The sequence below is a fragment of the Oncorhynchus gorbuscha genome, linkage group LG25, assembly GCF_021184085.1.
Source record: "Oncorhynchus gorbuscha isolate QuinsamMale2020 ecotype Even-year linkage group LG25, OgorEven_v1.0, whole genome shotgun sequence".
Lineage (NCBI taxonomy): Eukaryota > Metazoa > Chordata > Actinopteri > Salmoniformes > Salmonidae > Oncorhynchus > Oncorhynchus gorbuscha.
Window position 1 is genome coordinate 19,986,513 of NC_060197.1, and position 12,985 is coordinate 19,999,497.

At 43.0% G+C, this 12,985-nt stretch overlaps 1 protein-coding gene across 5 annotated transcripts in view; it reads left to right on the forward strand.

The window, feature by feature from the left end:
• The window catches only part of sepsecs (Sep (O-phosphoserine) tRNA:Sec (selenocysteine) tRNA synthase), a 34,257-nt gene that overhangs the window by 5,832 nt on the left and 15,440 nt on the right, over positions 1–12,985 (forward strand). For all 5 annotated transcript variants that reach the window (XM_046328825.1, XM_046328824.1, XM_046328823.1 and 2 more), the window contains 5 exons: positions 1,376–1,534; positions 4,213–4,366; positions 4,607–4,709; positions 6,070–6,199; positions 7,918–8,009. In XM_046328825.1, coding sequence (XP_046184781.1) covers positions 1,376–1,534; positions 4,213–4,366; positions 4,607–4,709; positions 6,070–6,199; positions 7,918–8,009 — 638 coding nt within the window. The remainder of the gene's footprint in view (positions 1–1,375; positions 1,535–4,212; positions 4,367–4,606; positions 4,710–6,069; positions 6,200–7,917; positions 8,010–12,985) is intronic.

Consider the following 12,985-nt stretch of genomic DNA (forward strand, 5'->3'; position numbering starts at 1 on the left):
TAGCTTGTTCTCCATCTTCTTTTTAAGTAGTGAGCAAACATGTTTTCAGCACATTTATTTCCATGACTTGCTGCAGTAGACATATACAGATCAATATGTTTGGAACATCAAATAGTCATAAAATTGCAGTATCGATTTTAAATATCTATAGAATAATTTATTTTCTTTTATCTGCACCTACAGTGCATTGGAAAGTATTCAGACCCCTTGACTTTTTCCACATTTTGTTACGTTACAGCCTTATTCTAAAATGGATGATAATTGTTTTTTCCCCCTCATCAATTTAGACACCATACCACCCATAATGACAAAGCAAAAACAGAATTCAGACCCTTTACTCATTACTTTGTGGAAGCAACTTTGGCAGCGATTACAGCCTCAAGTCTTCTTGGATATGACGCTACAAGCTTGGCACAGCTATATTTGGGGAGTTTTCCCATTTTCTGCAAATCCTCTCAGTTAAAAAAACAAAATAAATACAGATCCTCTCAAGCTCTGTCAGGTTGGATGGGGGGTGTCACTGCACAGCTATTTTCAGGTCTCCAGAGATGTCCGGGCTCTGGCTGGGCCACTGAAGGAAATTCAGAGACTTGTCCCGAAGCCACTCGTGCGTTATTGTGGCTGTGTGCTTAGGGTCATTGTCCTGTTGGAAGGTGAACTTCGCCCCATTCTGATGTCCTGAGTGCTCTGGGGCAGGTTTTCATCAACATTTACATTACATTTAAGTCATTTAGCAGACGCTCTTATCCAGAGCGACTTACAAATTGGTGCATTCACCTTATGACATCGAGTGGAACAGGATCTCCCTGTACTTTGCTCCGTTCATCTTTCTCTCGATCTAAGAGAGCCAATATTCTATGCCAGGCAAAATCTCACATTAGCTCATTGTTATGGAGGTGTCCCCAAAAAATCTATAGAAAACCACTTAAATGTGAATGCAGCAACTTTGCTGTTGTTCTGGCTTTTTTGTTTGACGTGACTGTCATAGCCAAAGTTGGCTAGCTAGCAAGCAAGGTATTAGAACGTTGTCAGCCATCATGGCAATGGAAAATTTAGAACGAATGACTTGGTTGCTTAACAACGGTCTCGTCTCTGGTAACCTATTAGAACGAACGACCAGCCGGCATGGGTAGCAACCCTAGATTTGTGCCAGGACTATATCTTGTGGAAGTATGAAATAGTATCAATAAATTCATCAAAATAATGTTATGTAAATAATTGTTTGAATATGTTGGAGATCTGTTGTATTAAAGTAATAATGCCCTCAAAGCCAGTGTTTGGAGGATATATTGGCACGGTTTGCCGGCCAACAAAAACAAACCATGCCAATATTGGCATTATCACTTAATTATCACTTAATTGTGTGTGTTTGCAGGTGTGCGAAGTGTGACCAGTTGTTTCGTAGTTCCAATGGCAACAGGGATGAGCCTGACACTGTGCTTCCTAACACTTCGCCACAAGAGACCAAAGGGGCGCTACATCATCTGGCCCCGCATTGACCAGAAGTCCTGTTTCAAAGCCATGATCACTGCAGGTTAGGCACTAACATTAACATGAAAGTATGTTCTGCTCAATCCATCAACAGTTTATTGTACTCTACATTCATGCTCTGATTTGTTATTCTTGCAATAGATTTACCTATCAGTTCAGTTGGGTTTGAAAAAATTACTTCTCTTTTCTAAGAGCTGCTTAACATGCATATACTCGATGTGTAGGGTCTAACTTTTGCAGAGTGTGACATGCTCCTATTAATTACAATGAAACCTGGGCATGAGCAGCATGGGTCAATTAGAGACTCGCCCTGCTCAGCACAAAATTACTCTTGGTTTCTAATTTCAAGAATAAGTCTCACGGCTAGGGTTGCACATTTTGGTGGAAACTTTCCATGGGAATATATGGGAATTAACAGGAATATATGGGTTATTAATGGACATGTCTGCAAATTAATATTAATACTATTTAAATTTAGATGTTTTTTGCATTGAATATATTTACTATATCATATGGAGACAGAAACATAAACCTTTTACCTTATTATAAGTAGACATTATTGCAAATGATTAAATCCTTCCAATAGAAATAAAAGTTGACTCTTCACATGGGATAATATCACAGAACAACAAAAGAAAGGGAATATTGAGTGATCCCCAATGATCCATCTCATCTCCCAGAAACATTTTCAACATAAAGCTTCAAAATGATAGTCTAGAAACTAAAGCTTTGGTTGTCTTCCTCTCAGGCTTCTGTGTCTTCTCCCTGGACCACCTCAATGTCCACTTCTTGAACATCAGACTCTGAGGCCTCATCTTCACTGTCATTTTCTAACCTTGTTGAGGATGGCTCATTGTCAGGCTCAAAAAGCCTCAAATTTGCCCGGATTGCCACCAATTTTTCAACCCTTGTATTGGTCAGCCTGTTGTGTGCTTTGGTGTGTGTGTTTCCAAACATGGACTAGTTGCGGAGGCAACATGGGAAAGAGCCTCAGATCCACAAAGTCCCTTCCACCAGGTGGCTGATGAGATGTTGGCACGACTGCCATATTGCATCTCCATCCCAAAGCCCTTGTTTGGAAGTGTACTTCGCCAGACTGCCAAGAACCATCCATGCCAAGGTCGTGAGACACGGTAGTGATGACACCATAGACCTTGTTGATCTCTGCACCAGACAGGATGCTCTTGCCAGCATACTTGGGGTCCAACATGTACACTGCGGTGTGTATGGGCTTCAGGCAGAAGTCTTCACGCTTTCTGATGTATTTCAGAACTGCAGTTTCCTCTGCTTGGAGCAACAGTGAAGTGGGCAGGGCAGTATGGATTTCTTCTCTTACATTCAGAAGCGGAGTCTGAACATCAGACCGGATGGCATTGTCTCCCTCAATCCGTGCAATGGCTACTGCTTTAGGTTTCAAGAGTTTCAGGATACTTACCACTCTCTCCCGAAATACATCATCCAGGAGGATCCTCTTAATGGGGCTGTACATATCGACCGACTGTGATATCCAGGAGACTGTCAAACATGATTACAACACCACCCCAGCGGGTGTTGCTGGGCAGCTTCAATGTGGTGCTCTTATTCTTCTCACTTTGCTTGATGAGGTAGATTGCTGCTGTAACTTGATGACCCTACACATACCTAACCATTTCCTTGGCTCTCCTGAAGTGTATCCATTGTTTTCAGTGCCATGATGTCCTTGAGCCATGAGCTGTTGCTATCGATAAGGTGTCTGATTCATCATTTTCATCTTGAGTAGAAGTAGAGGGACTTTTGTCAGAGGTTGCTTGTTGTGAGCACTGAGGGAACTTTTTGCACTTGGCCAGATGATTTTGCATCTTCGTTGCATTCTTCAAATATGATTTGGCACAGTATTTGCAAATGTGCACAGCTTTTCCTTCTACATTAGCTGCAGTGAAATATCTCCACACATCAGATAGTGCCCGTGACATTTTCCTGTAAAGAATAGAAAAAAATGAGTAAAAAAACAACAAATACAATTCCATGTACAGATTAACAGTTAAGAAGTTAGATTAAACATTTCCTTTGTTTGATCAATGTTTTAAAATGAAACATGTATGGAAACGGGTGAATTAACACTCCTCAGTTAGCAGGCTCAAGCAAGCTAAAAACCCACATGGTAGCAAAAACGAACTAGCATAAATTGATTTAAACACACATTACTGTAGGCTACTATTTACTAGTTAACAAAAAATCATGTATGTCATCTACAATATATTCACCCCACCCAGTATTTTAATCAAAATTTACCAGAAAGTATGTTGTCCTTGGCTCAGACAGTGTAGTAGTGTGAGCTCAATAGAATCTCATTAGTGTGCAAGATCTTGAGAATCAGCTGTACATGTGATGGAAGAGTGCACTGTGCATGCAGAGGGTTGCAATTCCATTGACTTGGTGATAGTTTAACCAAAATATGCCGCAAGCCTTATGTATATCCCACAAAAAAGATTCACTATTATGAGCAAACTTTTTTGACGAATTTAAGCAAAATTCCCGTGCTTAACTCCCCATGGAAAATTTCCGGAAAGTTTCCGACCTTTTTGCAACCCTACTCACAGCTCACAGTATCTTGCTCTCTTGCTCAATTTATGCATCCACTGTGGCAGCTAAAAACCTACTGTTTTTGCGCTGCCCCAGTGTAGTTCACCATGAGGCAACCCCAACATTGACAACTCTCTTGCTCCTTGTAACCATGGACAGGGTTTGAACCAGTGGTGGTTGAGAACATTTTGGAGGGTGATGAGCTGAGAACAGATATGGAAGCTGTGGAACGTAAGGTGCAAGAGCTGGGAGCAGAGAACATCCTTTGCATCCACTCCACTACTTCTTGCTTTGCCCCACGTGTTCCCGACAGGTATGCCTTGTCCTCAAGCCATCCAATCATGGTTCAGTAGAGCTGTGAAAGGTAGATGTGCATGTCCAATTATCATGTGCTATAATAAATGGTATGACTTGAAACAAATGTTATTTGTGTAATCTACATGTTGTTTATTATCTAATTCATGGTATTGACAAACATACACTGGAGTAATGTAGAAGTATGTTAGGTCAAGAGTACGAGGGCATTATTGATGACTTTTCTCTTTTCTTGCAGATTGGAGGAGCTAGCCACTATATCTGCCAAATATGATATCCCCCATGTTGTCAACAATGCTTATGGAGTGCAGTCATCCAAGTGTATGCACCTTATTCAGCAGGTACCAACTCATAATACCCCCCCCAAAAGTATTCAGACCCCTTGATTTTTTTCAAAATGTGTTCAATTTTATTCTACCGTCTTGTTCTAAAATGTATTAAATATTTTTTTCCCCCTCATGAGTCTACACAATATCCTAAATGGACATTTTTAGATTTTTTTTCATATTTTAGATTTTTAAAGATGATTTTTTTTTCACATTTATGAAGAATTAAAAAACTATCACATTTACATAAAATGTAGGCAGTTAAAGTCAGTTGAGAACAAATTCTTGTTTACAATGACGGCCTAGGAACAGTGGGTAAACTGCCTTGTTCAGGGGCAGAATGACAGATTTTTACCTTGTCAGCTCGGGGTTTCGATCTAGCAACCTTTCGGTTACTGGCCCAACGCTCTAACCACTAGGCTACCTGCCACCCCACCCCAAAAGTTTGGGGTCACTTATAAATGCCCTTGTTTTTGAAAGAAAAGTAAAACATTTTGTCCATTAAAATAACACGAAATTGTTCTGAAATACAGCGACAAATGACTATTGTAGCTGGAAACGTCCAACATTTTTTACGGAAAAGGCGTACGGAGACCCATTATCAGCAATCGTCACTCCTGTGTTCCAATGGCACGTTGTGTTAGCTAATCCAAGTTTATCATTTTAAAAGGCTAATTGATTATTAGAAAACCCTTTTTCAATTATGTTAGCACAGCTGGAAACTGTTGTTATGATTTAAAGAAGCAATAAAACTTTCCCTTAGACTAGTTGATTATCTGGAGCATCAGAGACATTGTCCCGAAGCCACTGCTGCGTTGTCTTGACTGTGTGCTTAAGGGACCTTCAATGCTGCAGAATTTTTTTGGTACCCTTCCCGAGATTGGTGCCTCCACACAATCCTGTCTCGGAGCTCTACAGACAATTCCTTTGACCTCAAGGCTTGGTTTTTTTCTCTGACATGTCAACTGTGGGACCTTATATAGACAGGTGTGTGCCTTTCCAAATCATGTCCAATCAATTGAATTTACCACAGGTGGACTCCAAGTTGTAGAACATCTCAAGGATGATCAATGGAAACAGGATGCACCTGAGCTCAATTTCGAGTCTCATGACAAAGGGTCTGAATACTTATGTAAATTAGGTTTTTCAGTTTTTATTTTTAATACGTTTGCATAAATTAAAAAACCGTTTTTGCTTTATCATGATGGGGTATTGTGTGTAGATTACTGAGGGAATCAAATTATGTAATACATTTTAGAATAAGGCTGTAATGTAACCGAATGTGGATAAATGGATGGGGTTTGAATACTTTCCAAATGCACTGTATATTATTTTTATACATAGCAAAGTTTTTTTTTTTCTATAATCTCATTAGGGAGCTCGTGTTGGAAGAATCGATGCCTTTGTACAAAGCCTGGACAAAAACTTCATGGTTCCAGTAGGTGGTGCCATCATTGCAGGTTTCAATGAGTCTTTCATTCAGGAGATCAGCAGAATGTATCCAGGTTAGTGCTGTTTAAAATTCCTAAGGGCCATATGCGTTTGAACCAGGGCTGCAACCTGTTTGTGTAAAGTTGCCATTATCTGGATTAGTTACTAGTTTGTTATCATGTGAGGCTCATGTAGTGTAATTGTTCTGCCAGCCATCAGTGGTTGTATTTCTGTGTGTGTATTATGTACAGTGGGGCAAAAAAGTATTTAGTCAGCCACCAATTATGGAAGTTCTCCCACTTAAAAAAGATGAGAGGCCTGTAATTTTCATCATAGGTACACTTAAACTATGATAGACAAAATGAGAATTAAAAATCCAGACAATCACATTGTAGGATTTTTAATGAATTTATTTGCAAATTATGGTGGAAAATAAGTATTTGGTCAATAACAAAAGTTTATCTCAATACTTTTGTTATATAGTCTTTGTTGGCAATGACAGAGGATCATATGTTTTCTTTAAGTCTTCACAAGGTTTTCACACACTGTTGCTGGTATTTTGGCCCATTCCTCCATGCAGATCTCCTCTAGAGCAGTGACGTGTTGGGGCTGTTGCTGGGCAACACGGACTTTCAACTCCCTCCAAAGATTTTCTATGGGGTTGAGATCTGGAGACTGGCTAGGACCTTGAAATGCTTCTTACGAAGCCACCCCTTCGTTGCCCGGGCGGTGTTGTTTGGGATCGTTGTCATGTTGAAAGACCCAGGCACGTTTCATCTTCAATGCCCTTGCTGATGGAAGGAGGTTTTCACTCAATCTCGCGATACATGGCCCCATTCATTCTTTCCTTTACACAGATCAGTTGTCCTGGTCCCTTTGCAGAAAAACAGCCCCAAAGCATTATGTTTCCACCCCCATGCTTCACAGTAGGTATGGTGTTCTTTGGATGAAACTCAGCATTCATTGTCCTCCAAACACGACGAAGTTGGGTTTTTACCAAAAAGTTATATTTTAGTTTCATCTGACCATATGACATTCTCCCAATCTTCTTCTGGATCATCCAAATGCTCTCTAGCAAACGTCTTCCATTTCCTAATAATCGCTCCCACAGTTGATTTCTTCAAACCAAGCTGCTTACCTATTGCAGATTCAGTCTTCCCAGCCTGGTGCAGGTCTACAATTTTGGTTCTTTCTGGTGTCCTTTGACAGCTCTCTGGTCTTGGCCATAGAGGAGTTTGGAGTGTGACTTTTTGAGGTTGTGGACAGGTGTCTTTTATACTGATAACAAGTTCAAACAGGTGCCATTTAATACAGGTAATGGGTGGAGGACAGAGGAGCCTCTTAAAGAAGAAGTTACAGGTCTGTGAGAGCCAGAAATCTTGCTTGTTGGTAGGTGACCAAATACTTATTTTCCACCATAATTTGCAAATAAATAAATAAAAAATCCTCTCATTTTGTCTGTCATAGTTGAAGTGTACCTATGATAAATTACAGGCCTCTCTCATCTTTGTAAGTGGGAGAACTTGCACAATTGGTGGCTGACTAAATACTTTTTTTAATGGGTCTTAAAGGACCCATTAAAGGACTATGCCAGTTCTGGACTTACTAGGTTTACACATCTAGTTTTTCTGGATCTATGTCAAGTAATGCAAGGGGAAAAAACTGCACAGCACCCATTTTGGGAGGGGGTGTGGATGACCACACACTATAGAATAGAATCCTAGGAAGGGTTCAGATTCGAAAGTGTTTGTCTGTCCCCTTTACTATGACACTGACTTCCCTCCGTTTCCAGGTCGCGCATCAGCGTCACCCTCCCTAGATGTGCTCATCACCCTGCTCACCCTGGGAGCCAGCGGCTACAGGAAACTCCTGGCAGAGCAGAAGGTTGGGGCCTAATTTAATATTCATTCAGTTTAGGAAATAAAGTGAAACTGATTTGCATGTATTTTAATTTAGTGAAACATCTTAGTACAACAAGGGTGTAAGTCAGCCGCTATCCGTTTTTTCTCCCGTTGTCAGCACTGTGTGTTCTCTACATGTAAACTCCAGAGATAAAATAAAATTTAAGTAGAGGGGGAGGGCGACAGCAAGGAGAAATCCATTCAAGTGAAGGAGAGGAGTTTCCAAAATAGTCCCTGTTGGCTCCATTTACTAAAATAGAGCTAACAATACAGTATACTAAAACGTGTAATTTACTACACCATTCCCAGACACTCCTAGGCAATATATGTGGAAAATCAGACTTGCAAAAGGGATAAAAATAAACTCAGCAAAAAAACGGCCCTTTTTCAGGACCATATCTTTCAAAGATAATTCGTAAAATCAAAATAACTTCCCAGATCTTCATTGTAAAGGGTTTAAACACTGTTTCCCATGCTTGTTCAATGAATCATAAACAATTAATGAACATGCACTTGTGGAATGGTCGTTAAGACACTAACAGATTACAAACGGTAGGCAATTAAGGTCACAGTTATGAAAACTTAGGACACTCGAGGCCTTTCTACGTACTCTGAAAAACAAAAGAAAGATGTCCAGGGTCCCTGCTCATCTGCGTGAACGTGCCTTAGGCATGCTACAAGGAGGCATGAGGACTGCTTATGTGGCCAGGGAAATGGGTCCCTGCTCATCTGCGTGAACGTGCCTTAGGCATGCTACAAGGAGGCATGAGGACTGCTTATGTGGCCAGGGAAATAAATTGTAATGTCTGTACTGTGAGACGCCTGATACAGCGCTACAGGGAGACGGGATGGACAGCTGATCGTCCTCGCAATGGCAGACAACGTGGAACAACTGCAACTGCATCACAACTGCAGGACAGGTACAGGATGGAAAGAACAACTGCCTGAGTTACAACAGGAAAGAACGCACAATCCCTCCATCAGTGCTCAGAATGTCCGCAATAGGCTGAGAGAGGCAGCACTGAGGACTTGTAGGCCTGTTGTAAGGAAAGTCCTCACCAGACATCACCGGCAACAACATTGCCTATGGGCACAAACCCACTGTCACTGAACGCGGATCCTGTGTTCTGCCTTTACAAACAGGACAACGGAATGGATCGCATGCAGCGACCCAAAAAAACGACTCAGAAAAAAAGGGAAACGAGGCGGTGTTCTGGTCAGACTCCGAAAAAGGGCACATCCCGCACCACTTCCCAGCATTCTTCTTGCGAATGTCCAGTCTCTTGACAACAAGGTTGACGAAATCCGAGCAAGGGTGGCATTCCAGAGGGACATCAGAGACTGCAACGTTCTCTGCTTCACGGAAACATGGCGCTATCCGATGCGGTGCAGCCAACGGGTTTCTCCACGCATCGCGCCGACAGAAACAAACATCCCTCTGGTAAGAAGAGTGGCGGGGGCGTATGCCTCATGACTAACGGGACATGATGTGATGAAGGAAACATACAGGAACTCAAATCCTTCTGTTCACCTGATTTAGAATTCCTCACAATCAAATGTAGACCGCATTATCTTCCAAGAGAATTCTCTTCGATTATAATCACAGCCGTATATATCCCCCCAAGCAGACACATCGATGGCTCTGAACGAACTTTATTTAACTCTTTGCAAACTGGAAACCATTTATCCGGAGGCTGCATTCATTGTAGCTGGGGATTTTAACAAAGCTAATCTGAAAACAAGACTCCCTAAATTTTATCAGCATATCGATTGCGCAACCAGGGGTGGTAAAACCTTGGATCATTGTTACTCTAACTTCCGCGACGCATATAAGGCCCTGCCCCGCCCCCCTTTCGGGAAAGCTGACCACGACTCCATTTTGCTGATCCCTGCCTACAGGCAGAAGCTAAAACAAGAGGCTCCCACGCTGAGGTCTGTCCAACGCTGGTCAGACCAAGCTGACTCTACACTCCAAGACTGCTTCCATCACGTGGACTGGGACATGTTTCGTATTGCGTCAGATGGAAATATTGACGAATACGCTGATTCGGTGTGTGAGTTCATTAGAACGTGCGTCGAAGATGTCGTTCCCATATAGCAACGATAAAAACATTCCCAAACCAGAAACCGTGGATTGATGGCAGCATTCGCGTGAAACTGAAAGCGCGAACCACTGCTTTTAATCAGTGCAAGGTGTCTGGTAACATGTCCGAATATAAACAATGCAGCTATTCCCTCCGCAAGGCTATTAAACAAGCTAAGCGTCAGTACAGAGACAAAGTGGAATCTCAAGTCAATGGCTCAGACACGAGGCATGTGGCAGGGTCTACGGACCATATCACCTCCACCCTACCTGACACCCTAGACCCACTCCGATTTGCTTACCGCCCAAATATGTCCACAGACGATGCAATCTCAACCACACTGCACACTGCCCTAACCCACCTGGACAAGAGGAATACCTATGTGAGAATGCTGTTCATCGACTACAGCTCGGCATTCAACACCACAGTACCCTCCAAGCTCGTCATCAAGCTCGAGACCCTGGGTCTCGACCCCGCCCTGTGCAACTGGGTACTGGACTTCCTGACGGGCCGCCCCCAGGTGGTGAGGGTAGGCAACAACCTCTCCTCCCCGCTGATCCTCAACACGGGGGCCCCACAAGGGTGCGTTCTGAGCCCTCTCCTGTACTCCCTGTTCACCCACGACTGCGGGGCCACGCACGCCTCCAACTCAATCATCAAGTTTGCGGACGACCCAACCGTGGTAGGCTTGATTACCAACAACGACGAGACGGCCTACAGGGAGGAGGTGAGGGCCCTCGGAGTGTGGTGTCAGGAAAATAACCTCACACTCAACGTCAACAAAACTAAGGAGATGATTGTGAACTTCAGGAACCAGCAGAGGGAAGACCCCCCTATCCACAGCAGCGCCTCTTCAACCTCAGGAGGCTGAAGAAATTCGGCTTGTCACCAAAAGCACTCACAAACTTCTACAGATGCACAATCGAGAGCATCCTGGCGGGCTGTATCACCGCCTGGTACGGAAACTGCTCCGCCCTCAACCGTAAGGCTCTCCAGAGGGTAGTGAGGACTGCACAACGCATCACCGGGGGCAAACTACCTGCCCTCCAGGACACCTACACCACCCGATGTTACAGGAAGGCCATAAAGATCATCAAGGACATCAACCACCCGAACCACTGCCTGTTCACCCCGCTATCATCCAGAAGGCGAGGTCAGTACAGGTGCATCAAAGCTGGGACCGAGAGACTGAAAAACAGCTTCTATCTCAAGGCCATCAGACTGTTAAACAGCCACCACTAACATTGAGTGGCTGCTGCCAACACACTGTCATTGACACTGACCCAACTCCAGCCACTTTAATAATGGGAAATGATGCAAATATATCACTAGCCACTTTAAACAATGCTACCTTATATAACGGTACTTACCCTACATTATTCATCTCATATGCATACGTATATACTGTACTCTACATCATCGACTGCATCCTTATGTAATACATGTATCACTAGCCACTTTAACTATGCCACTTTGTTTACTTTGTCTACACACTCATCTCATATGTATATACTGTACTTGATACCATCTACTGTATGCTGCTCTGTACCATCACTCATTCATATATCCTTATGTACATATTCCTTATCCCCTTACACTGTGTATAAGACAGTAGTTTTGGAATTGTTAGTTAGATTACTTGTTGGTTATCACTGCATTGTCGGAACTAGAAGCACAAGCATTTCGCTACACTCGCATTAACATCTGCTAACCATGTGTATGTGACAAATAAAATTTGATTTGATTTGACATGCGCCTCCGAAACAGGACCCTACCAAGCTGCACTGTTTCTTAACACACTGCTCGCTTAACCCGGAAGCCAGCCGCACATATGTGTCGGAGGAAACACTGTTCAACTGACAACCAAAGTCAGCCTGCAGGCGCACCACAAGGAGTCGCTAGAGCGTGATGAGCCAAGTAAAGCCCACCGGCCAAACCCTCCCCTAACCCGGACGACGCTGGGCCAATTGTGCACCGCCCTATGGGACTCCTGGTCACGGCCGGTTGTGATCGAACCCCAGGTTGTAGTGAAGCCACAACACTGCAGTGCTTTAGGCCGCTGCGCCACTCTGGAGGCCCTTTTATCACCATGTCTTTATTACCAGTCTTTTGGAGCATTATTCCCATGACCGAGAATAGGGTAGTGTATTTGCAACTAAATAGCTGTAATTGGGAATACTTTTTATGATGGTCTTAAATTAATATGATTGGGCAGTACAGAGACTCTAGGCGTTACCATAAAAGATCAGACACACCAGTAAGATTATCAAACGTTTGCCTGCCAACAATATTTAGCACCCCCTGAGTGTCAGCAGTCAATCTCTTTTTTGTGTTCATACAGCAAAGACCTTGAAGTCATTGTTAATATACTCCAAACCAGAAGGAGTCGGTAGCGTCGTTTGGCAATGCTTATTCGCGTGAGTTTCTTAGTCAGAGAGGAAGAGGCAAAGTGAGAGGTTTCAGTCTCGCCAAAATCTGTACAAAATGCGTTTCTTTGGGCTTATTTTGGACCTAAGCTTGTTGCCTGCCTTCCTGCCTTTGGGACAACGACTCCCATTGTTAGGGCAGAGACATGAGCATCTTGTCACTATATACAGATTACTGGCTTAGTTAATGGTCTATATTCCAATGTTAACTAGCTAACTATGCTAATGTTGCTATTTTGTAGAACACCTTTGCCAGATGGCCACAGCTAGATAACTACCTAGCAAGATGATAAAGAAACAATTTAATTCACTCGCCATAGTCCCATACTGCCAGCGCCAGTCCGTAGCCAAATGTTTAGCTAGCTAATGTTAGCATGTTCGCTAGCTAGCACAACATAGTTAGCTAAGACACTGCACTACCTCAGCAGTGGACACGAGAAGGGTCAATC